Genomic DNA, 26,820 nt, shown 5'->3' on the forward strand with positions numbered 1-26,820 from the left:
AATCATATTTGTACCATTACATTCTTCTCAGGGCAAAGATGAATTCCTTTAATCAGGACACCTGAATACAATGACTTGCATAAGAAATTGATTTGTTTTCAGTAATAGTCCAGATCAGAGTAGTTCAGATCAAGGGACAACAAGCATAGACTTGAGTCAAGTCCATGGGTCAGAGAGATAGCTCAGAGGGATGAAGCATAGGCTTTACATAGGAACACTTGGTTTGATCCTTGGCACTGCAGTCTTCAGAGAACCACTAGGAGAGTGATCCCTGAGCACCAACCAACCAGTAGAGTAGCCATTGACCACCATGGACGTGGCCTCCAAACCTAACCCAAATCCAAACCAACAACAGGATAGTCTCATCTGTTTTCAGCATATTTTTTAAAAAAATAGGAGATTAAAAAAAATACATCTTTAAATGGCTGGAAACAAATCAAAGGGACAGTTTTATTGAACATGAAAATTACATAAAAATTCACCTTTGTTGTCCAGTTAGTGATGTTTATTAGAACTCTTTCAGAATTGAGTGGTGTGTCTGCATAATAGCACTAAGCTCATTGGAACCAAGACCCTCCGAGGCAAACATCCTAAAACACTTACTGGCTAGCCCTTTGTTGAAAATTTGCTGAACCCGTGATCGACGCAGGCCCCCGGGTTCCTGTCATCACGCAGTTCTGTGGTTCTTTGGGTTATTAATTAGTCAACAGACGAGGGACACATCATGGGCAGCTCTTGTTAACAGAGGAGAATCAAAAAGAAGCACAGCATTTTCTTGTTTAGTAAAAGAGATAAACACAGATCTTTTGATCACAGGCATTCCTATGGAGGATTACTAAAATATTCTACATATATATGAAAACAAGGAAAATGGAACTAAAAATAGGGATGAACTTAGGGACAATCAATGAAAAGCTTGACAGGGCATGAAGTGCATAGCGTAATTGTATCTTAAAATTATACTGAGCACCTGCAGTACACTAGGTTCTGACTACAGAGATTCCTACTGACCTATGATCAAAAGTCTTCACTATTTTAAGCAGCTACTTTTTGATGAGAAGGCAAACTGATTTTCAAGCTAGAATTATCTTCCAAAGAAATTCTAGTACTTCAATGTATGTTTTGGCCATAAGATGTTCCCCCAGACTGCTTCAGAACCCCTGAGATAGCATCATTTCATGTGTAGAATGCAGAAGAGCTGTGTAATTGTTGGAAATTGCTGAAGATATCTTGGTTTGAAGGGAAAAGATCTGAGTGTTACTTCCGGTCCTATCTCAAGTAGCACTATAATGTACAATAAGATATTAACCCACATGATTTTCTGTTCTGTTAGCTGGTTATGATAATAAAAAATAAAAAAAGATAAGCCTTCATCAAGGAAAAGACTTAATAGGCTAGGGAACACTATGCAACAGTTAAAAAGGGGGAAGTTTCATTTGTATGCACTCATTTGCAAGGAAGTTCTCTAGGAAATGACTGCAAAAGCAAATTTTGACTTAACAAGTTATAGGTGTGTATATTTGTATGTAAATGTACATTAAGTACAGTGTCAATTATTTGTTGCACAATTTGATTTGTGTTCATGTAGGTGAACACAAAGAAAAAAGCAAAAAGAATGTCCATTAAACCAAACAAGGATGCCTCTTGGTAGTTGCCTCTGAGGAATCTGTTTGGGAAGTGCTGATGGAAGAAGAGTTCCTATTCATATTCTGTTCTTTGGTTAAGAGTGAATTTAGTAGCTGGAAGCCTGCCTCATGAGAGGAGGGGAGAAGGCAGCTGGAATAGAGAAGGGATCACTAAGAAAATGATGGCTGAAGGAAACAGTTGGGATAGGAGATGTGTGCTGAAAGTAGATAATGGACCAAACATGATAAGCTCTCGGTATCTGTATTGCAAACATAATGCCCAAAAGTGAGAGAGAAAGTATGGGGAATATTGTCTGTCATGGAGGCAGGGGGAAGGTGGAAAGGGGAGTATACCAGGGATATTGGTGGTGAGGGATGGATGTTTGATCATTGTGTGATTGTAACTCAAATGTGAGAGCTTATAACTATCTCACGGTGATTCAAATAAAATTTTTTTTTTTAAAAAAGTGAATTTATGCTTGGAACAATAGTACAGTGGGGAGGGAGACTGCCTTGCATATGAAAAGTCTGGATTTGATTCTGACACCCCATATGGTTCCCCCAAGCATTGACAGGAGTGATCTGATCCCTGAGTGCAGAGCCAGCAGTAAGCCCCTGAGCACTGCTGGGCATGGCCCAAAAACCAAAAGGGAAAAATTGAGTGAATTTAAGAAGACCTTTCTTGAAAGAATGGTTTTTTATTATGTATTATTTAATTCATTCAGATTAGATGGCAAGTAAAGTTAAACATCTCATGATGTCTCTGGGGCTGACTCCTACTGGTATTTCTTAGCATGTCTCTCCAATGCAAACTCTCATACCTGTTAGGCTGGTGTACAAGGGCCTTCAGTGGGATTTGCACACAACCCACTGCCAAGGGTAAGGCAAATCTGCTCTTTTTTTTAATAAACTTGCTTTTAAATCCTTTGGCTGGGAACTGACAGCCATTTCTGACTTGTAATTTCATTGCCTAAAAGCAACAATCAGAGAAGAAGTTCAAAAGCAATGACAGTTCTAAAAATCATGGTCAATATTTATTGTGAATGTCAGGTTCCTAAGTAAAATAACAAAATGTTCAAACTAAGACTTCTCTCTTTTCTTTACGAGAAGGTAAATATCACTTGCATTTTAACTACATTCTAAGTCTAACAGAATGGATTATGTTTCTGCCAAGTGGTCTGAACATTTATTCTAGCTTTAGTGGTAGCAGTATGCTATTTTCACATTAAAAAAATCTTAATAATAGTATTTGACAAGTTTGTGGAGAAGTTATCTTCATTTGAAACACCAATATATTCAGGCTAGACTAACAGCAACTAGACCAGAATATAAATTAGGGTTCAAGCCTTCAAACTCCTGGCCTACGTTTTTCTCACTATACATGATCATACACTTTCTTTAATCTTCTAATCATGCTTCTTCAAATAAAAATATTAGTTTTGAGGATTATAGTATAGTATTTCATGTACAGAGGTTGAAATTTAGTATTAGAAGTCAGAAAATTCATTTAGAAAATTGTAACATTTATACTGATAAATATCTAAACTCTGGGTTAAAATAAGAATTCTCATTCTTCTATCTGGAGGATACTAGCAAAAATAAAGTTCTGTTTTATCACAAAATACATGATCACCTGTTTTTTAGAGAGAGGGATTCTACACACTATTTCATTTGTAAGTTGGACAGTCCCCATTATTTCATTTTTAAGAGAGTTCTAATTACTAAACCATAGTCAAAGGAATTACTATGGGTTAAACTTTCATTGACTTAGCCTGAGACTAAGGTTATATTGCTATAACTTTTTACTATAAAAATATTGTTTCAGAAGTGTTGGCTATATATTTTACATCAGATTTAAAGAAAATAATTTGCACACAAAGTGATCTTAAATCAAAATCTTCTTAAACATATCATTTAAATACAGTGAAACTAAAAACCACTTCATTCATTTTTCCTGTACTAGCCAATACTCAACATAAACTGGATAAGTCAGTGGAATATTATGAAATTGCAACTAGTACATACATGTCTGTTGCTTGATGTAACAGAGCTGACCAACATATGTCAGAGAACATGTTACACCTGATTTCACTCTAACATTTGGTGATCCTCGAAGCTATAGGAAAAAAAGGGTCTCTTTCCTATCTGTTAATTATATCTGTAATTTCCTGTGAATTACATCTGTAACTGTCAATTACATCTGCTTTTCTTGGTGAAAACTGTTCCCTGCGAGTTCATAGCTGAAACTCTATGAAATACCTCTGCTCTGAAATCCCTGGAGTGAGGTCTGTAGGCTGACAGTTGTACACGCAGCACAGCATGTCAACCACAGCACAATGAGAAGATGCGAGCGTTGTAACACAAGTTACATAAGAACCAAACCAAGGGCATTGGAAACCTGATCAAAAATAGTATTTCTCCTAGCCGTGCAAAAAAAAAAAATAAGGGCGCAAAACTACGACCCTTTCTGCTTCAGATTATGCCATTGCCTATCTTGCGGGCGTGTCCTGGGGAGATAACATAATGGAAAATTCCGGGGTGTGATTAATTGAGGGGAAAATAATGTATTTAATTATATTTTAACCGTCCCCAAGCCGTTTAAAAGAAAGTTGTTTAGGTGGGCCACCTCTGGAGGAGAAAGGGACGAACGATGCTCCACTCTCAGATTTAAGGGACTCTTCCGCTGTTTAAAAAAGAGAGAGAGAGAGAGAAAGAAAAAGGTACCGTTTAGGGCTCTGTGCTTTGAGGAACGTCTGGACAGCCTGAGCTTGCATTACCTACACCACAGCTTTCGCTGCTTTCGTATCTGGGGTAATGGGGGTCGGGGGAGGGGGCCCAGTATTATCAGTAAGAGTCTACAATAAGCATCCTCTCTCCTTGCTCTGTAGCTCCGTTTTCTTCCAAGTTCCATCCCTTTGGCTTTAGGCAGATTTCTTGGTCCTGGGCGCCCGGCTCTTCCACACCTGGGTGCCAGCGGGTGGGCATCTGGGCTCGCCTCGTCCCTGCCTTGCTTCGCTCCGACCCTCTGCAAGGCCCGAAGCGCCGCTTCTCCCGCGCGGGTCCGATCTTGGGAGACCGGCCAGGACCTGGGAAACCCAAGGACCGCTGCGACGAGCCCTTAGGGCAACACGCTTGCGGGTGAGGGGCGCTCAGCCGAGCTCCTTCACTTTCCTCCGGCTCCTCGGGAGCAAGAGCGTCAGGGGTGCGCGGCAGCCACACGGAGAGAGATTCCCCGGCGCTCGGGCCCGCTCAGATGCGAGGTTTGCACAAAGCCGCCCGCTCCGTAGCCGGAGCCCAGAGCCCTCGGCGGCTTCTCCTGTTTCTCTCCCCAAGCGCCCAGGCCGTCGTCCCTGCAGCCTGGCGCGGGTGCGGCGGCCGCGGCTTCTCGGCGAGGGTTAACAGCGGCCGCTTCCTCTCGGCGGCCCGGGAACGTGGATATCGCGCCCGCAGGATGTTCGCCGGCTGGGCCGCGCAGTCAGGAAACATGAGAAGACCTTGCTATTCCTGTTCCCGGGCCGCGCGCGTCTGTCTGGGTAAATAAAGCCGAGACGACGGCGGTGGCGGCGGGGAGCGCGCTGGAGCCCGTGCAGAGAACATGCGGCGGGGATGGGAGTGCGCCTAGCCTCGACGCGGGACAGCCAGCAGCCCTGCCGCGGGTCCCAGGTACGACCCGAGGCGTCGCGGGTCCTCATTTGCGGATCTTCCGCCCCGGGGCTCCAGGGGCGCCCCCCACCCTTCCCCCCATCCGCCACCCCTCTGCGAGGTCCTTCGGGGACGCGCCCCGGTATTGGCCAGCGCGGCCTTGGAGGGTTTCGAGACGCCTGGGATTCACCTGGCCGCGCCTTCTTGGCTTTGGAATTGTTCGCGGGCGCTGGGGACGGCCGTCCCGCGGGAACCAGGATCCCCACGCGGCAACTGGGAGTGAAACGGGTAAGTGTTGCGCGCAGTTGCCGAGGGAGGTGCAGGACAGCGTGGTTCACACGCCCAGCCCTGAGTCCCTGGTCTCCCCCCTCCCACCTAGCCCGCGGCATTCGGGAGCGGGCAGCGTCGGGGTTCACTGGCCGCGATCACCGCGAGTGATGGGGAAGAGCCTTGGACAGGACGCTGTGGCAGCCCTCGCCGCGGACTCTCTAGGGAAAAAGCGCCCTTGTGTAGCATCTAGAAGGACAGGGCGGCGGGGCTGGTGGGACTCGGGGAAAGGTGTGTTTTGCAAATAGAGCTGAGTGAATATGCAACTCACAGAATGCACTAATTGGAAAAGAGCAAGAAATAAAACGTAAAACCAAAAGGACGAGCCCTGCAGAGGAGGAGGGCTGCGAGCACGGAAATTTGCGTTGACGCTTCTCACGGAGACTGTGTGTACACCCGTTGCACGTACCTGTCTGCGCGCGGACTCGGGCCCCTGGTACCCGGAGCTGCCAGTAGAGGTCCGACTTCACCTTTCCACCGATACCTTCGTTGTGTGCCCTGCTCACAACCCTAAATGTCGCGCGTGGCCGCTGCCGTGGTGGCCGGACGCGCGGGGGGGGTGGTTGGCGACTGTGGGGCGCGCGGCGAGGCAGAGGGTGGGGAGTAAACGGGGGTGGGGTGGGGTGCCAACCCATGGCGCATGGGGTTGGTGATGGGGGCGCTGGCAGCCTAACAGGAGGCTGGGAAGTGCTGGGAGCCGCCCCGAGGCGCGTGGCTGGGAGGTGGGATGGGGGCGGGGGCGCTGGGGCGTCTGCGCGCCTCGGGGTGGTAACTCCGCTGCCTGTTGGCGGCGCGGATTTGCCCCCGGCGCCCGCGCGCTGCGGGCGGACACTCCGGGCCGCCGCAACCTGGGAGGTGAGCTGGCACCCGGCCGCGACTGTGGCTACCGCTGGCCGGGTGGCGCGCGGACCGCGGGGCCTCTTTGGGCTTTTGACACCTTTGCAGCCGAGGAAATGGTGTCCTGAGACCCAGAAAGGGGGAGGGAGAGGAAGGGCTCTAGGCTCTAGGCTCGTCCCCGCACTGCGGAGGACTCTCCTGACCGCCCGCTGACTCCGGCAGGCTGGGGACTCCGGCGCCTTTGACTTGCCCGGTCCCAGCGCGTGACGGCGAGGGTGCTAAGGGGAAAGGTGGTAGGAGAATAGGGGGGGGGGGAGGGTGGGAAACGGGAAGAATTGGGTGCGGCTATCCCTGACGCCACTTAACTTTCTAGCTCTAGAGTATGCTAACTTCCCTTGTCCTCATTCCCACCCCGAGGGACCTTAGCCAGAATGAGGACGCAGGGTTTTGAGCCAAACCATCCAGGATCTAGAAAACATGAAAATCCCCGAAATCCCGGTATGGCCTGGGATTCATTAACTAGGGCTTGCGGATGCGGTTCTTCGTATTACCCCCCAATTTTCCTCCCTTTCAACCCCTCCTTACTATCGGAGTGGGAGCTAGGAGAAGCTTTCGGCTTCAGTTGGGATCTAAGGACCCGGCTCGGCCCTGCACCCCTGCGGTGTGAGCTGCTTGTACCTAGTAAAGCCAAGACCAGAGGCTCCTTGAGAAATTTTTTTTTGCCTCGGCGAGCGATGTATTAGCTCAGTAGGAACCGCCCCGCCGGTGTGCGACGGCGTGGGGTGTGATGGAGGAAGGGGAGACTCGTACCCAGGTGGAGAGGAGGCAGGGGTGCCCTTATCCCGGTGCCGGCGGCACTGCCGCTCTTCCCTGAGACCCCGCAACCTTACGCTTCTGCTTAATTTGGGACCCGGGTTGCCCGGGCTGGGAGCACTCCCCGCGAGTAACACGATGCCCCTTCGCGTCCTAGAACCCGAGCCCTGCGGAGTTCCTGGCGGCCGGGCCCAGAGGCGCAGCGGCCCCGGAGCGAGCCCCTGCCTGCCGGCACCATGAACACCTTCGTCTTCAACAAGCTCAGCGGCGCGGTGCTGTTTGAGGAGCGCGGCGCTGCGGAGCGGGAGCGGGGCGGCAGGCCCTACGGCGGCGTCCTGGACAGCCCCCACCCCCGCCCCGAGGTGGGCATTGCTGACGGCCCGACCCTCAAGGACAACCTCGGCCTGAGACACCGGCGGACCGGGTAGGTGCGCCCTCCTGGGGCTTCGGGCCGCCGAGCGATGGGGCGTCAGTGTTTTAGGGACTGGGGGTTCGCGAAGAGTAGGCCTGTTTGTTAAAAGTCCTAATTTCCCAGCGGGCAGTTTATTCTCTAGAAAGGTCACGGAAGCTTCCAGGAGGGACCGGAGGACTCCGGGAATTGCCCCCCCCCCCCCGGGCTCGGACACGTGTAGCTCTCCCGGGAGGGCGTTTCTGCTGCTCTCTGGACCGCGGGTGCCCACGCGCGGCTGAGCATCAACGGGAGGGACTGAGTGGGGTGTAGGAACAGAAGGGCAGGGCCGAGCGGCCGGGGATTCCCAGGTCTGGCCAGCCCCGTGGGTTTCCCCGCTGCGGTCACGACTGGGCCTCGCCACGCCTCTAAGTCACGAACCGCTGTCCAGGGGTGGGATCCGGGGGCGCCGAGTGCCTGGAAGCGCGCGCGCCTGCTACGGCTCGGCGGGGCCCGCTGCGAACCCGGAGGGTCCGGGCTGCCGGCCGGCCCGGGCGGGGTTTCGGCTTAGCAGGGTGTAGGACAGCGGGGACCGGGAGTTCGCTGGTGTGCGGGCTGCCCCTGCGGCGGGTGAGCCGCGCGCCCGCTCCAGCCCCCCGATGTCTGGACCGCCGGGGGAGGGGCGGCCCTCCTGGCCGTCTCCACCTGATGGATTGCATCAGCTGCTGGTTCGGCGGCGCTGCGGGTCAGTAAAACAGAGATCGGGTTTCGTCAAAACCTTACTACTGGTCCTTTGGAGGGGAATTGCATTTCAGAGGAAAAAGCTCCGGGGCCGCGGCGCAGGCGCGCGGGACTTCCCGAGGGGCCGGGCGCATTGGTGGCCGCGCGGCGACACCTCCCGGAGCTGCCCGGGAGCGCAGCGCCCAAGCCCGGCTCCAGGCTGCTGGCTGTCCCTTCCATCATTTTCTGAGCTGTTTTTAACTGTCCCAGATAAGACAGACTTTCCCAGGTGTTTAAGCGGCCCCCTTAAGCCGGGAAAGAGACCCAAAGTGTCCTTTAGGTTCTGCATCCTTGCCCTGCAACCTTCCCGTGGAAAAGGTAACAAGGAACAAAGAGAGGGGCAAGAACTCGCCCAGCGGGGCGATCACCTCCTGCCCACTGCCCAGTGAGCCCCGTTTGCGTTGCAGAAGAAACCGGGAAGTAGGCGTGAGTTCCCTGAAAGAACGTTCTAGAACTCACAGCAGCCAGTGGACCCGGACAGGCGGGGGTGACAGCCTGGACGCTTGAGTAACGTTTGACATCAAAGTCTTTAACCATCCCCAGCTCAATCTCCAACCCGCGCCACCTCTGATTGCAAAATAGCCCAGAAAAACATCCCTCTCCCGCGCCGGGCGGTAACCCGGCTATTTTAAAGAGCAACTGCCACGATAGGATCTTCCACTGCGTGACCCCGTCCCTGGTCTTGCAGGGATTGGGTGCCCTGGGGTGGCAGCTGAAATGTGGGGGGAGTGGCGGGAGGGGGGCGGCCCGCAGCGCTGCTTCTGGGAGGCGCCGCTCACCTGGTCCTGCTGCTCTCCCTGTGTCCCAGGGCCCGGCAGAATGGCGGGAAGGTGAGGCACAAACGACAGGCCCTGCAAGACATGGCGCGGCCGCTCAAGCAGTGGCTGTACAAGCACCGCGACAACCCGTATCCTACCAAAACCGAGAAGATCCTCCTGGCCCTCGGCTCGCAGATGACGCTAGTGCAGGTAATTGCGGCACCAGTCTCCTAGAGAGGACAGACTGAGACTGAGCTTTCTTACTGCCTCCCTCCTCCGTCTCGGGGAGGCTGGGGAAGAGGAGGGAGGCCAGGTCAAGTCTGCGGCTGAGGCTGCTGGGAGAGGTTTTTCTCAAGCTTCTCTGGTTCCGTGCCAATTGCTGGAGTTTCGGGTGGCTCATGAGGGGCGGAGGGGGCTTTGTTAGGGAGCCTGGTGGAAAGTCAACTGCAGTTTTGAGAAGGTCTCTGGAAATCTGGCCTCGCTCTAAGCAGATGTTTACAGATGGCACTCCCAAAGAGATGCTCCCAGTTGGTGTGTTCAGCAAACTTGGCCAGAAGGGCTGTGGCGGCACATAGCTGAGCCCCACCCTAGAGTTTCTCTTTTAGCCCGAAGGCAGTCCAGGGTGCAATTATTTCTGCTCCTAGCAAGCTCTCAGAGTGATGATGGTCGCTGGGCCTGCACCACACAAAACGACACTCCGTACTGAAGGGCAAGTGCAAGGCAACTTTTACCTTTCCCCTTACTGAGCTAGAAGGTGGGTGGAAGGGCAAGAATTGGGTTTTGTTTTTGTTTTCAGGAGACACAAACTGGATATTGGCTGAAATCTACAATTTTTGTTGCTTGTATGTTTCTTCCTGGGTTAAGACAGGCAAATATGAGATTATGGGGTTATCTGGTCATAGGTAGCACTGTAGTCCCATTGATCATCGATTGGCTTCATCGGGCATCAGTAAAGTCCCCATTGTGAGACTTGTTACTATTTTTGGCATATCGAATTCATCACCGGTAGCTTGCCAGGCTCTGCCGTCTGGTCGGGATACTCTTGGTAGCTTGCCGGGCTCTCCGAGAGGGATGGAGAAATCAAACCCGGGAAGCCGAGTGCAAAGCTAATGCCTTACCCGCTGTGCTATTGCTCCAGTTTTCTGGTCATAGGTAGATTGCTCAAATTTGTTTATTTTCTCTAATGAACAACATTGTATTTATATAATATATTTTTCTCTAGTGAACAACGTTATATTCATATTGTCTCTACAGTATTTTACAGGATATTCACAAAAATGTCGCCAAGTAGAGTTGTGATTATCAACTTCACAGGTGTCATCACAAGACCTAGAAAGTTCAGTGTTCATCCTAGTACAACAGCTATATTTAATAAATATGGTTACATGAATGTTCATACATGAAAATAATAAACTTATTCAAAAAGAGGAAGAGAAGCTAAATGAGCTGAGAAGTCTCGTATGTACTACTACATCATTTAAATTGTAAAATTTTGGCCATTTGCAATCTAGGAAAAATTTATAGTAAGGGAGAGCTCCCAAATAAAACACATAATTATAGATAAAATGAAATTGTTTTCCAAAATATTTAAGATTATGGAATTGTTGGAAAGTTTGTCAGAGCCTGAAAATTGACTTATATGTAGGCTATTAAAACTGTAACATTTATTTGCCAGTTTATTTCAGATATAACTGTAGAGATTAGCACTTCTGTTTTGCTTCACATTAGTAGGCAATAGTATTAATAGTAATTTCTACAATAATTTGCCATTGCCTGTCTAACAATACTCTGAACTTCAGTGATTTGCAAAAATAATTTTAAGCAAATTATTCCAGACAAAAACTTTGACTTAGAAAAATATATACATTTACCATTTCATTTTAAACATATATGCTATTTATTTGGGGGATACACTAATTTATCAGCTATTTAAATGTTTCACAATGATGTCAGCAACAAAACATTAATTGGATTGATCAAATATGGAAATGTTAATGTTTAATGTTGCTTTTATTTCATATAAGAAGCAAAAATATTTATAATGTAATTATATTTTAGTTTTAAAACTGACATTTGTTTTTAGCACAGACCTTTAAATTTTTTTAGTACAATAATTTCATTAAACTGCAGTACAAGTATAAAATTATAATTTTAATACAGAAATAAATTATTTATTACCTGATATGATTGTTTGAATACAAGCAATTTTTTATTAATATTTTATAAGGCTTTGCTTTTATAACCTATGTGAAGTTGTCATTCATGAAATGAAAACTTTTCTCATTACTTTTTCTTCTTTTTGTATTAATCCTCAGAAAATTAAAAATGCACAATTTTTTAATGTGACAAAGATAATTATAATAAGTGTAATCCCCTTTAATGATTTTCAAACATTAAAATAAATGAAGTTAGTTTCTGAAAGTTCGTGATAAATGGAGAAAAATATAGAATAAGCAAATACATCAGAGAGGCATTTGGAGAGGGAATGGAGTTTAAATTCATCCTTGTGTCTGTCACAGCAAAAAGGCAAAATAAAAAGCTCAGGGTGATTGAATGGAAATTGTGAGGGCAACACAAAGCCAAGCTAAAAAAAAAAAGTCTGTAACCCGAGTATCACACCACTTTTGATGGGGTTTAAAGTAGAAGGCAGCCAATTCTAGGGGGAAATATATATATACATATATATTTATATATATATGTATATATATATATATTTATGCACACAAGGCTCAACCTTAAACAACATGTTACTAATCCCTTATAGAAGGGCTTAATGGCTCCTGGGTGAAATACAACAATCTTCACAAACTTTCCTCTAAGAAATCTTTTTTGGATCATTCTTAGTGGATTATTCAGAGCAAGCAATCCAAAATAAGTTATTTGTTTCTGCTTTGGGGGCAGAATTTGGAGTTCAGGATGGAAACATCTGAAATATGGTGGTGGGAAGGTGTAATGGTGATGGGATTGGTGTTCAAATATTAAATGTAATCAAATATTGTGAACAACTTTATAAAAATAAAGTTAAAAATCTGTAACATTTCTGTTGGGGAAACTGGGGAGATGTGTAATTAAATATATTAAAGACACACAGTGTGAAAAAAAAAGAAAAATATAGAATAACCAAGGGACCTTATATAATCCAATTGGAATCTAATTATTTTAAAGTAGGCATAATGGGATTTTGTGCAAGAAGAAATATATACATACATACATACATATGAATACAAACATGTTGATCTATTTACCTATCTACTTTTTCTAGGTGTTTCTGTATGAGGACTTTGTAAGTCAGACATACATTAAACATCCAAAGCAAATTCTGACTCCACAGGAAATCAAATGATTTGTGTAAATACTTTACACTTCTAGGGGAAAACTACAACACTGTGATCTGAATAAAGCTTTTGATCCCTCTAATTTAGACCCCTTTTTAATGAGCCAGATTCTCCTAGTGAATAAATGTCTGCTGTGGAGGGCAGGCTTCTTGCATATAGAGAAGAGTGACTGAGTCTTATTATCATGTCACCCAGTACAATCTTTTATATAATGAGCCATCTATACATGTTTGTAGGATGAATGGGTTTTAATTGGAAGATTCCACTGTAACTACCAGGTTTCTTTCCAAGACTTCTCTTTCTGGAAACTAGAGAATGTCTTCAAAGCTGACAAGATAGTTTAGTTTTAAACTTCATTACGTAGTAGGGAACATATTGAGAACAGAATCTTTATGCTATATCTTTATGCTATTGTTAATGCTTTGTGATATGGTTCAACAGAATAAGCACCATGTAAATCACTTAGTGATATTCAGTATATCACATTTTTATACCTAGAGAAAGATATGGACTTGGCCTTCATTCTGGCTTTCAAACCCATATTTCTCATTTGTTTCAATATCTCCTCTCTCCGTTTTTGATGGGTTAGATCATCAGCATAATGTTTTAATCCTTAACTACAAGATTTCAAATTTTGATAATTCTTGCACTTGATATATTTCCTCAATAAGGTCAAACTCTGTGTCAAACTTTTCATAAGGATTACTTTTGCCTTGCTCGACCACATGCTCGGCACACGGTACCATTTATATGACCCAGCCTAGCAATCTCTCGCACAGATGAGAATCAAAAAGCTGAAACATTATGGAGCAAATGTATTGTAAGATCTCAAAAGGTACTTTCCTTAGGAAGTAAGAGCTCTGATGACATTAATCAACACCAAAATTTTGTTTATTCCTGTATAATGAAATGTGAAGAAATGTTTCTGCAACTTCATTCATTTCTATTCACTATATTCATCATCAACTTCTAATTTACAGTACCTATGTTTCACTTGAATAATTATGCAAGATTAATTACTTGCAAAATTAATTTGACTTTTCTTAACATGGTAAAGCATTTTTATATAATTAATAGGGAGATAGTGTTTGTGTGTGTGAATTTTGATAATAGTCAGCCAAAACATTTCATTATACTTGGTAACTATGACTTTTTATAAGAATTATAGGGACCAGAGCAATAACAGAGGAGAAGGTATTTATTTGCCTTGCCTGCAACTGACCTGGGTTCAATCCAGGGTGGTCCCCTGAGCTTACCAGTAGTGATCCCTGAGTACAGAGACAGAAGTAAGCCCTGAACACAGCCTAGTGTGGCCCAACCCTCCCCCAAATATAAAAATATTTAAAGATAGAAAAAATATTAAATATTTTATTACTGGAGACTATGGAACTTGTCAAAGAATTCTGTATAAAAATAACAGCTAGAGATATCAGTGACAGTGACAGGCTATGGAACTTGTCAAGGAATTTTGTATAAAAACAACAGCTAAAGAGATCAGAACCATAGCACAGAAGGTAAGACACTAGCTTTGCATGTGGCCAACCCAGGTTTGATTCCTGGCATCCCATATGGTTCCTTGAGCACCGCAGAGTAATTCCTGAGTGCAGAGCTAGGAGTAACCCCTGAGCATTGCCAGGTGTGGCTCCCCAAATAAACAAAAAATAAAAACTAACAGCTAGAGTGACCAGAGAGATAGTACAGCTGGTAGGGCAATTGCCTTGCACGTGAACAACCCATGTTCAATACTCAGCATCGAATATTGTTGCCCCAAGCCCCGTCAGGACTTAATCCCTGAGCACAAAGCCAGGAACAAGACCTAAGCACTGCTAGGGATTGCCCCAAATCAGGAAACAAAAACAAACAGCTAGTGACTGTATCTGGGCTCATTGCATCTCATTGTTCATGCGCATATATTTAGAATATTTTTTATCTGAATTATACAAGCAAAATGTCTTAGGATGATTTCTTCATTATCACAATATGGTGTACAGAGTGATTGGAGCTTGAGATTATGTTTTAATGCTTGAGTATTACCAGTTCTTCCTCTTAAAGAAGTTTCACATTCCTGCAATACTTCCAATACTTCCAAGTACATTTGGTTAAACTGCTGTATTGCAGAATTTCCTCCAATGTTGATACAGCTGTGATTCTGCTTGGTATTGAGAGCTTCTGCTGTGATAGATATCTAATTATGGCTACAGTTAATCAAAATAACAAAATCTCAAATTGGTTTTCTTTATGTTCCTAGTGTTGTGCCATATCATATGGAAATGGGTTGATGACTATTTCAGTGAAATGGGCGAGAATGAGCTTGTTAATTCTGTATGTTCAAAGGCGGACAGATGTCAGCTTATTTCTCTGAATTTACTGTAATAATTACTCTGTCATTGTGGAGAAACACCACACTTGTAGTAAGGTGAAAATCTCAGTTTTCTCTCTCAGCATCTGTGGGTCTCTCTAAACTTTCACTGGAAAATAGAATGGTTTTAAAGCTATGAAATAGAGAAAAATGCAAAGTAGAATATATGCAGATACAGAAGCCAATTATTTGTTTACTATTTCCACAGTCCATTACAGATAGATAGTAAACACATCCAGTCCTTAGATTGTACTGGAAGTTTCTGGTAATATTGGACTGGCAGAGTAAATATATTAGTTGGTTGGGTGCTTGCCAAGCTTATGAGATTAGTTTAAAAACAGCTTTTGATAGATATCAACAGTATTAAAGTCCTGAATTAGGCAAGGGAAAAAAAGTCATTGAAACTGAGAAGGAAGAAATAAAATCTTATGCAAAGTAAAGGAAATTATTGACAGAATTAAAAGCCAGTCTGCAGGGCTGGAGAGAGTACAGTTGGCAGGGAACTTGCCTCGCACATGACCAACCAGGTTTGATCCCTGGCATCACCATATAATCCTGAGTCCTGACAGGCAATAAACCCTGAGTACTTCTGGGCCTGACCCCCAAAACAAAAAAAGTAATAAATAAAAAATTAGTCAATCAACAATAACATAACAAGTATTGGTGAGGATGTGGAGAAAAGGAACTATTGTGCATTGTTGATGGGAATGTAAATTGGTGCAGTCACTACGGAAAACAGGATTGAATTGCCTGAAAAACTGTAAATAGGATTACCCAAACAAAAATCATGATATCTGATATTTATCTGAAGAAAACATTAACTTAAAAATATGCATGCACTCTGTGCAGTAATGTATTATGTACGCATGAAAAGCATAATTAAGAGTATTGCAAATAATGGTACCTCAATAAAAATGGTAAAGAAAAAAATGAAAACTTAAAAATTGATCTTTAAAAATTGTGCCATATGTTTATTGAAGAATTATTTACAGTAGTCAAGAGATAGAAGCATACTAACCATTTCATTCATGGATGAATGGAAAAAGAAAATGTGATTGTGTGTATATACAGGAATAAATAAGGATCATCATTAATTATACTGCATTGTTTATTTGTAAGTTTTAAAAAATATGTGAAGTTTTTAATCCCCTCTAAAGTTTTATATTTACATATAGATATGGATGTTTACTAGACTTAACTGTGGTGACTATTTCACAATATTTACAAACACTGAATCATTATGTTTGTATACTTAAAAAGAATATAATTTTGTCATTAATAATAAATTTTCAAGTATTGTTTTGATATTTCTTGTTAGAAGTGGTGAGGACTTGGATGAATATTTGGCAATGAACAGAAGATTTGAGGAATGGTGTGAATAAATAGATTTCACAGCTAGTCATTCTGTGTGTACATAGACAAAATTTATCTATTCCTAGAACTCAACAGCAATGACTAAAGCCTAAGAGCTACTCAATGTGTGTGAGTGTGTGTGTGCGTGTGTGTGCATATATGTGTTAATACATAGTTCCAGAAATTGTCTCTAAAGGTTGGAGAAGACTGCATACGAAGTCAGATTAAATTATAGTAGTAATAGCAGAGCTTGAGAGGAAAAACTATTGGTGAAAACTAAGATTTCTGAAATGCTCTGGTGATATATTACCTCAATGAACATATATTTAAATGGATAGTTGTCACCCCTTAAGTCACAAGGAGATACTATTATATATTTGTTATCTATGTTCATGTCTATATGAATGAATGGATAAAGACAGTGTAACTAAATTGAAACTAAACTAAAACTAAGCAAAAATAAGTTTTACCTATCAGTACAAAAAAAGAGAAATATTACAGTTTTGATTTTGTAATTAAAAAATTTTATTACATCATTTGAGAATGAATCTCACCACAAATTCATTGGATTATTAGGGACTGAGCAATGTGCATTTATAGTGTGTACCAAAGAAAAGGACCTCACAGTGCAAAGAATTCCCCACACTAACCATTTTAATAATTAGGGTCATATTCTGGAACAAGTTGGCAGAAAGATCTAATTATTCTATTTTTGTATTTGATTTTTCTCAAAGTCAAATATTAGCCTTTAGGTTTCATATATATACAGTATGTTATATCTATGTATATATAATAGAAAGAATGTTACCATTCTAGACTCTTAAAGTCCAGTTAAAAAACAGGGAAAGTAACTTGGTTCAGTTTGGAAGGGGTTGTTTCCTTGCTGGGACCTGTTTGCTTTGGAAACACTTACCTTCTGGTTCTAGCAGGTGTTATTTGACTTTCTCCCTCTCTTCCTACTTCTCTGCTTGCTCTGTCTCAGGCTATTTCTCTCACTTCTCTTACCTCTTTCAGGTGGTTTCCAGAATTTAGTTTTTGACCCTCTTTTCCCCACTTGAGAGCTTGAATTCTCACATCTAGACATCTCACCCAAAGTTGGTCTTCCTTGCTGCTTCTGCTGAGACCGTTTTCATTTCCTTGCTGCTTCTCATCTTTATGCTTTTCTAGAACCTTAGTTGAAACATTCTCCAAGACAAGCCCATCCTCTCACCCTTGCAACTTTCTTTCTCTAAATGGCATGACCAGGTCTGATGACTCAAGGTGATGGTTAACTCCTTTCTCACCCATTGCCATGTCTCTGGTATATCTCTTATAATTGCTCCAGTGTCCTTTCCAGTGGGAAAATGCTTCCCTATCTATTCTATCTATCAGACACTCATTCAAAGTCTGCCTTTAATAGAAGGGCCGAAGCCATAGCACATGAGTCAGGCGTTTGCCCTGCTAATCTGGATTCTATCCCAGGCACCACATATGGTCCTCCAAATCCTGCCAGGAATGATCCCTGAGCACAGAGCCAGGAGTAAACCCTTAGCATTGCTCAGTGTGGCCCCAAGCAAAAAAATAATAATTCCTCATGGAGTCTTAAGTTGCCTGCAAAAGTAACTTCTTCCTTTGGACTTCTGTATCATTTTATGGTAATGTCACATGAGCCACTCAGCCCATTATTTCCAACATTAGAGTTACTGTACAGTCTCCTACTCTCTCTCTCTTTTTTAGCTTTTTGGGTCACACCTGGCGATACACAGGGTTTACTCCTGGCTCTACACTCAGGAATTACTCCTGGTGATGCTCAGGGGACCATATGGGATGCTGGGAATCGAACCCGGGACAGTTGCATGCAAGGCAAACGCCCTACCCGCTGTGCTATTGCTCCAGCCCCATCCTGCTCTCTTAATAGATTGGAAATTTGATGAAGCCCTCTTCTTCAGCTACAAGGAAGCAGTAAGTGCTCAGTCTTTGTAGGAAGTGCTTAGATATTTGTTAAATGAATGATTAGACATGAATATGCAGTACTATTTCCGTCTAAGACCGTTTATTGATCAGTGATATTGAGAGAGGTTTAGAGAGGTCCAGGAACACAACTGTATGATGGCTGAGTTTTTTATATTCTTAATTGAAAATTCATACTTTTTTAGGTGTCCAATTGGTTTGCTAATGCAAGACGTCGACTTAAGAATACGGTTCGACAGCCTGACTTAAGTTGGGCTTTAAGAATAAAGTTGTACAACAAGTATGTTCAAGGAAACGCCGAGCGACTAAGTGTAAGCAGTGATGATTCATGTTCTGAAGGTCTGTCAATATTTTTATTTTACTTTTTTGGCTTTGTTTCTATAATTAAAAGTTCACCTCAATTGCTATTTTAAGATTAATCCCACAAAACATGATGGTGTCATAGTGGCTCTTTTTTCTGCATGAACTCAGTTGTACAAAACTATAAATGGTCAATGGAATTATAGCTTTTTCCTGTTATTTGTAGATTTATCCTGTGTCCAAATAACTTTGTAAAACTCAATAATATTAAAATCCCACTGGGAGAAATTATATAGATTCCAACTTTTTCTAACCTAAAAATTAGTCTCTATATTAAAGATAATTTTGTGCATTTAAAATGCCATTGATTTGTTTTTATGGTAATTGAAATACGATAGTTGGGTAGTTGTGGGAAAGTATGTGTAAGTATAACCCCGTGGTATTTTTCTCTCTTAGATGGAGAAAATCCTCCAAGAAACCACATGAATGAAGGGGGTTATAATAATCCAGCTCACCATCCAGTGATTAAAAGTGAAAGCTCAGTCATAAAAGCTGGGGTGAGGCCAGAGTCACGGGCCAATGAGGACTACGTGTCACCCCCAAAGTATAAGAGCAGCTTGTTGAACCGTTACCTTAACGACTCTTTGAGACATGTCATGGCCACAAATGCTGCCATAATGGGAAACACAAGACAAAGGAACCATTCTGGATCTTTCAGTTCCAATGAATTTGAGGAAGAACTGGTGTCTCCCTCATCATCAGAAACGGATGGCAACTTCGTCTACCGCACAGGTAAGTCTGCGCTTCTTGTAATACCTTGTTGAAAACAATAAAAACTGCAGCAGATGGACTTTGTTTTGACAACCATAAGTGCATATTTTTATGGGTTTTGTATTGTATTATTCACATACTGGAACATGATTCAGTTTGAAAAGTTTTCTTTTAGCAAATATGCCTGTTATTAGATGTAGTTCTAAGGAAATTTTCTTCTTAATAATAATATCAGGACTTTTTAATTTTTTTATTCATAGAGGGTTATATATTTTTGCTTTTATATTATATTCTCTTAAAATAGTTGATTATTAATAATCATGGAAAATGAACTATTAATGAACAAATTAGCAGAGACACCAAGACTTTTGTGAAGAAAAAAATGTAGGTCTGGCTTAAATTGCTTCAGAAATTTTACTTTTAAACCTGGGGTGCACAAATAGGACTGATAAATCACTTAGATAACAGTGTTTTTTTTTTCAGAAATAATGAATTGATTTCTATACAAGAGTTATAGGTGGAGTACTGAATTTAATAAAATATTCTATCTTGATTTCAGTTCCCAAGAGCTTTGCTTATAGTGTTTGTTATACTTACAGCAAGATTTGGGGGTTTTTTGGTGGTGGTGGTGGTAGTGCTTGTTTTTGCTTGGTTTGGTTTGCGTTTTTGAGCCACACCCAGCAGTGCTCAGGTCTTCTGGCTCTCTGCCATAGATCACTCCTGGCACTGCTCTGGTGATAATATGTTGTTGGGGGGGTTCAAACTGGAGTTGACCTAATGCAAGACAAGCAAGAATCTTAACCCCTGTACTATATCTCTGGTCCCTGGACAAAATTCTTTAGAACAAAGGACTTGCATGATCTTTATCTTGTTTAGGTCATGAAAATGCCATTTAAGATGGACATAATTACAGCTTTCAAAGTAAGGAAATCTAGATTGAGAACACATAGATTATCTTCTTCATAACATCACCTGCAGAAGAGGCAGGAGGAAAATAACTGCCAGGCCACTGTTACTGTTGTTGTTATACACAGATTGATCACTTACTGAGTAGTTATGATAGATATGACCTTATGGTGAATATTACACAAAGGTTGTTCTATTTGGATTTTAATTTTAATATCAAGGAAATTGAGATATAAACAATAATGTTTTAAAAGGGAATTTAAATTTATCTTTTTAATATATGATTCAGATAATTTAGCAAGAAATTGAAAAATAAAATAAATTTGATGTATACACTCTTTTGTACACACTTGTGTATAATCTTTATTATTTTAAGAGTCAGAAAATCAATGGTTTTTTTTTTTGCTTTTTGGATCCACACCCAGTGATGCACAGAAGTCACTCCTAGCTCTGCACTCAGGAATTACCCCTGGCAGTGCTTAGGGAACCATATGGTATGCTGGCAATCGAACCCGGGTCGGCTGCGTGCAAGGCAAATGCCCTACCCGTTGTATCTATCTATCACCCTATCTATCGCTCCAGCCCCAAATCAATGTATTTTTAGAGGTCAATTTGCTGTTTGCATCTTTAACTACAGAAATGAAAACAACTCCCAAAAATCAAAATATGATATTAGCTCTGTAGATAACAACTTAATCTAGGAAGAAATAAAAGACATAACAAAAAGCTATTCAGTCAGTAGCAAATTCTTAGACTGTATACTTAACATCTAATTAATAGGACCACAGTAGAACATATAATCAATAATTATAAAACATAAATTATTTGGAATTTTTTCAAACTCTAGAGAATTACTTATATGTTTTTCTAGAACAGAGAAATATGGAAAATGTATATTTTAAATGCAAATGTTGGGTCTGGAGAGATAGTACCGGGGGTAAGTTGCCTGCAAACTGCGATCCCTAGGCACAGAGCCAGGAATAACCCCTATGCACAGAGCAAGCCAAAAAATGTAAATGTTATCCTATTGCCAAATCAGATTAAGATAGCATTAAGATCAATATATTTATTTATGAGATTGATAGTGATTTTGGAGCAACTTAAGTACTAATAAACAAGTGTTACATGAAAAACAATTTAGAATTGTAGAGAGACACTGAATACAATATGACAATATATATTAGACAAAAAAAAGACAGATTTTTTTTGAAAAAAATTAATTAAATTTTGATGAGGTCTAGAAAAAGGAAATTGAGGGTCTTTAAAAAAATGTTTATTATACTTTTTTGTGTTGGCCAGTAAAAACAGGTCATATGCTTATGAAAGTTACTCAGTATGAAAGTCTACTAAAAATGCATGTTCTTTTCAGAGATGACATGTAAAGTCAAGGAAGAAATAACATGCCTATATCACTAATGCTTTTCAAAGTTAAATATCTTGGCATTTATTTTTATGAATGCATTCCAAATGCACTTGGTGTACATTATGACTATTCATAGGTCAAGTTCTATTTTTAAATAAGAATTTATTATTTAGTTACCTTAAGCAATAAAAAATACAGCTTGTCACGTAAGCTTCTCTTTTGTGCATGCATGGGTATGACTTTAAAAGAACAGAACAAATGTCTTTATTTTGTGAATGAAGAATTTTAAAAGTGTGGGGAATATAGCTCTAGTGGTAAGTTCATGTCTTCATATGCAATGCACTGGGTTTGATCCCTTGCGCTCCATAACCCCTGAAATATTGCTGGAAAAGGGCCTGCTGGCCCCTGAGAACCACCAAATGTTGCCCACGCAGCTAACAAAAAAGAAAGATGAGTGGTCTAAAATTGGCCTGCTAAAGTTCAGACTAAAACAATGAAATTGGGGGTGGGAACCGAATGATAGTAAGACTGGAATTGGAGTTGGGTCATGAAGCAAGTGCAAAAGAAGGATTTCAGTACATATATTGGGAGCAAATGTTGTTTTTTTCTCCGAAATAGACCCATTCTGTGTTTTTTTTAATTTCTACTGATTATTTCTTTCATCAGCTAAATAAAGTTTTTCAGATTCTCCTTCCTCATCCCCGCCCTACAGTAGTATCAAAATTATTAGTGTGTGTTCACGTGTGTGTGTGTGTATATGTGTGTGTGTGTGTGGTGTGCCAGGAATCAGTTTGAGGAGTTCACATGTGCTAGCATGTGCTCTACCAAAAAGCAACTAACAAGATTTTTAACTTTACCTTCTTTTATCAAGACTAGATAACTTCTAAATAAAATTTACCAGCTCATCCATTTTTCATCTGTTTTTGTCTAAAAGTTGCTCTTTCATGATGCATTTAATGAAGTGCTTAGAATAAAAAAGCCAAATGAGGAGCTGGAGCGATAGCTCAGCAGATACAGCGTTTGCCTTGCACGCGGTTGACCCGGGTTTGATTCCCAGCATCCCATATGGTTCCCCCGAGCACTACCAGGAGTAATTCCTGAGTTCATGAGCCAGGAGTAACCCCTGTGCAATGTTGGGTGTGATCCAAAACGCAAAAAAAAAAAAAAGCCAAATGAATTTCTTGTATGAAAATTTAAAAAACCAAATGTGTATGTGAGAGAGAGAGACAGAGAGAGTGTGTGAGAGAGTGAGTGTGTGTGTGTGTGTGTGTGTGTGTGTGTGTGTGTAAGGAGAGTATATTGCTGAGTTTCACTTAATTATTGAATTGTAGAAGGAGATGCCTGGTATATTACAGACTAGTTATTCTAAATGAAAATATTACTGCTCATGTCAGAATAGATACAAACAGGTGGTTTTGAATTATCGTTTGTTGATTTTACTTCTCTATAATAAGTGGTTTTCAGCCTCCTGCTAGGAGCATCCTGGCTGTGGACTTTCAATAAATACTGGGTAAAACATTTTTGACAGAAGCAATGAACTAAACTTTACCAGAATTATAAAGGTCGTTGCTTCTAAATACATGGGAAAATTCAGTCTCTCTGTTGAATTGTTATCTAAATTAATATTGCAATTCATTTACCAAATGCAACTAATTTTCAGGTACTTCAGTACAAATTGACATCCAGTTTTCTAGCCCCTGAGTGGATCATCTTTTTGAGATACCAAGATAAGGACTCTAGCTTTAATATCCACAGCCCTTTCCTAGAGAATCTAAGCTCAATTCTCCAGCTAGGATAAGCTATAAAGAAGCCATCTGCCACCCAGCCCATCTTGCCTGTCCTTGATGCCTTTTTGACCTTGGATTAGCATTCGATTGACCTTCATAAGGAAGCCTATTACATTTTCCTTTTTGCTGAAGGAGAAAGAAATGGTTTCTAAGATGAATCCTAATGAGTAGAAAAATCAGAGAAATCTTCAAATATGTCACATGAATTACTCTTCTTGGTCAGGAGAAAAGTTTTTTCTTTTTTCTTTTCTTTTCTTTTTTTTTTTTTTTTTGAGCTCCCCAGTGACAAGTTACAAATTGCTGGTACAATCCAGTGCTTTTCCCACTGCTCAACCAGCCGATAATTAATAAATGTAAACTGCTCACACATAACCTGATGTTTCAACTTCATTTTGTTCAACAGTCTAAAATCCCTCTACATTAAACAGGTCTGGCATAGAGAAACATGTAGGTGAATAGGACTCTTTTCTACATTAGTGTGAATGATCAGGTTAGCCTCCCCTGCATATAATTGTGATGTTAATCTCCCTGAAGAAATGGAGATTTGGGTTGATAGAGAAAATAAGTCATTTATTTGGTGCATGGTACTCTAAAAGTTGATGTGATTTGTGTGTACGAGTGCATGCGTGCAAAGCAAAATGAAACAACTAGGGGGTTTAGTTACTGAAGAAAAAAGGATGTAAGAAGCAAAAAGTTTAGGTGAGGGAGAAAAGCTCAATGCTATTTTCAAACTTTTCTTTTCTTGGCTTCTTATGATGCACCCCCTCCCCCCAAAGGGAACTATATCCTTCTCTGTATACTCCTACTTTAAGCTAGCATTATCAGGAGGAAATGCTAAAAATCTCAGTAAACCGGAGGGTACTGGGGAATTAATAGTCATTTTTTAAAACTTTGATTTGGAGACCACACTCAGGGGTGCTCCTGAGATACTCCCTTGTTCGTGCTCTTGAGACCAGTGGGTGCTAGGATTGACCTCGTGGTTTCTGCCTGCAGTTTATGCTCCAGCCCAGGAGCCATCACCCCAGGCCCCTGGTATTTCATTTTCATTTCAAATGTAGTCGATCTGGACAAACACACTCAAAGTCCAGAAACACAATCTGTTTCTGTGCCTGTTACCCTGCCACGTCCGCATTCCACACACACAGTGTTTGTGAAGAGCCGCTTCTGCACACAGGACCGGCTCTACGCTCGCAGGGCCTGTGTTCTGTGCCAAGCAGTGCATCAGAAGAGCCGTAGTGAAACGAAGCAGAAGAAAGATTAAAGAGATGCTCTCGCCAATCTTTTGGGCAGTGAGTAATCGCTCTAGTGTTTATGTTTTGTCAATTTTAGGTTTTGTGTTTGGGGCAACACGAAGCAGACCCTTGTGGCTATTAAGAGAAGTCTTCAGGGGAGCCAACTCTTCAGGATAGCGTTTCTCTGTGTACATTGGGTTTCTCTTGGGGTTTGGGGGACTAGTATGTCTACTTTAGGTACTTACTTTTTTCTTCTTTAATTGTCTTTTCATGCTTGTCACATCTTTGTTCTTATTTATTTAGGTTTTGGGGCCACACTGGGCTGTGTGCTAAGGGGTCAATGGAATTACCCCTCACTGTATGCTAAGGAGTCATTTTCTGGCAGTGCTTGGGGAACAATATGTGGTACCAGGATTCAAAACTCAGTCTACCATGTGTAAAGCAAGCACCTTACCCACTGTACTATCTTTTTGGCCCCGATTCTTGTGTGTGTGTGTGTGTGTGTGTGTGTGTGTGTGTGTATGAAGCAAGGTAATTTTATTGAATGCAACTTGCTTAGCAAGCTATGAGAGGAAAGAGGGAAATGTATGTTCAAGAAAGTACACAGGCTTCTCCAGAGAGGAATTAAGAAAGCAAAGGAACTGAGACAAGCAAGTGGGGTACATGTTTAAGGGTGAACATGGGCTTGAAGAGCAAATCATCACTTCTCTGTTCTCAGTGAAAGGAGTTGAGCTTTGCCATTTTTGGATTATTCCAGATATGTTTTTCCTGGCATGTCAATGACTTGATATTCTGCAGCAGAGAATAATAAAACCATCTATCCCCAACCCAGTTAATGACATTTAAAGGGTACTTAAAAAGACTGTACCTAAAGTTTTCCTCTTCTATCTTTACTGCATTCATATCCTATGATATTAACCAAGCAGCACCTGGGAATGAGGTATTCTGTATAAGTGAAATTTCAGATCAGCATTTAGGTCATTATTTATGAGGGGAGAATTTTCCTTTCCCCTTAACTTATTAGACACAGCACTTGGGTCGGGCTCTAGTATACTCGCTCTAAGCTTCTGCTTCCCATCGCTTCTTTTGTGCCTTTCCTCTCTCTCAAGTCAGTCCATTTAGGACAAGCCAAAATCTTAGACTTTCCCTTAACTTATTTGAATAAAGAAGGATGCCATTCTGATAGCCTTTTTAAGAAAGGGAGCTTTCTTCATTACTTATTTCAAAGCCATGCTCTTTTTATGGTGTATAGAAATTGTGACCTTTGGGTAAGCCTGGGTTGCTATGAGTTTTAAAATGCATTGAGAAGAGGTACAGGTATAGATCTAAACCACAAGGCCAACAACACTGAAAGCATGAGACCCAAACTACAACAACCAGACTTAAAACCTGTGCAGGAAAACATCTTGTGTGTGAGTTTAATAAAAACAAAACCAAATATACACCCCCCCCCAAAAAAAACCGTAAACACCAGAAACCTGTGAGTGTTAAAGGGCAGGATGAAAGGCAGGAGGGTACCAGGGATGTTGGTGGGGGAAAGTTGACACTGATGATACTGGAATGTTGTATGCCTGAAATTCAAGTACGAATAACTTTGTACATCACAGTGCCTTAATAAACAAATTAATTTTTAAAATTTTATTGATTCGCCGTGAAATATAGTTATAAGCTTTCAACAAATTAATTTTTTTAAAATAATTATTTTGAACATGGTAAACATTTGTCAGTGACGATGTCAGTGACAAAACAAGAGTCACGTAGGTAATTCCTAAAATTTTTATTAAGCTTGAATATTTGAAGTTAAAGTTTCCTCAGAGACACACTTAGAAAGTTGAGATGGACTAACATAATGGATCTATCTACTGTTAAAAATGGCAAGAGTGGGCCAGAATCAAAGTACAGTAGGTAAGGTGCTTGCCTGGCAAGTGGCCAGCCTAGGTTTGATTCCCAGCAACCCATATGCTCCCCAGAGCCCACCAGGAGTGATTCCTGAGCCCAGAGTCAGGATAAGCCCTGAGCACTGCCTGTTGTGGCCCCCAAACAAAAACAATGTGTCATCCTGTTGCTCATCGATTTGTTCAAGCGGGTACCAGTAACGTCTCTCATTGAGAGACTTATTGTTACTGTTTTTTGGCATATCCAATATGCACGGGTACCTTGCCAGGCTCTGCTGCACGGGCTCGATACTCTCGGTAGCTTGCCGGGCTCTCCGAGAGGGGCGGAGGAATCAAACTCAAGTCGGCCGCGTGAAAGGCGAACACCCAACCGCTGTGCTATCGCTCCAGCCCAAACAA

General features: G+C 42.0%; 1 protein-coding gene across 4 annotated transcripts in view; it reads left to right on the forward strand.

Annotated features, from left to right (window-relative positions):
• The first annotated feature begins 4,481 nt into the window (after positions 1-4,481).
• The window catches only part of MKX (mohawk homeobox), a 79,069-nt gene continuing 56,730 nt past the window's right edge, over positions 4,482-26,820 (forward strand). For 2 of the 4 annotated variants that reach the window (XM_004605382.2, XM_055147511.1), the window contains exons 1-5: positions 4,482-5,288; positions 7,402-7,668; positions 9,221-9,380; positions 18,353-18,506; positions 18,924-19,259. In XM_004605382.2, coding sequence (XP_004605439.2) covers positions 7,481-7,668; positions 9,221-9,380; positions 18,353-18,506; positions 18,924-19,259 — 838 coding nt within the window. In that variant the 5' untranslated portion in view covers positions 4,482-5,288; positions 7,402-7,480. The other 2 variants (XM_055147509.1, XM_055147510.1) reach the window with 2 other exon arrangements.

Source organism: Sorex araneus, chromosome 9, assembly GCF_027595985.1.
Source record: "Sorex araneus isolate mSorAra2 chromosome 9, mSorAra2.pri, whole genome shotgun sequence".
NCBI classification, from domain to species: Eukaryota; Metazoa; Chordata; class Mammalia; order Eulipotyphla; family Soricidae; genus Sorex; species Sorex araneus.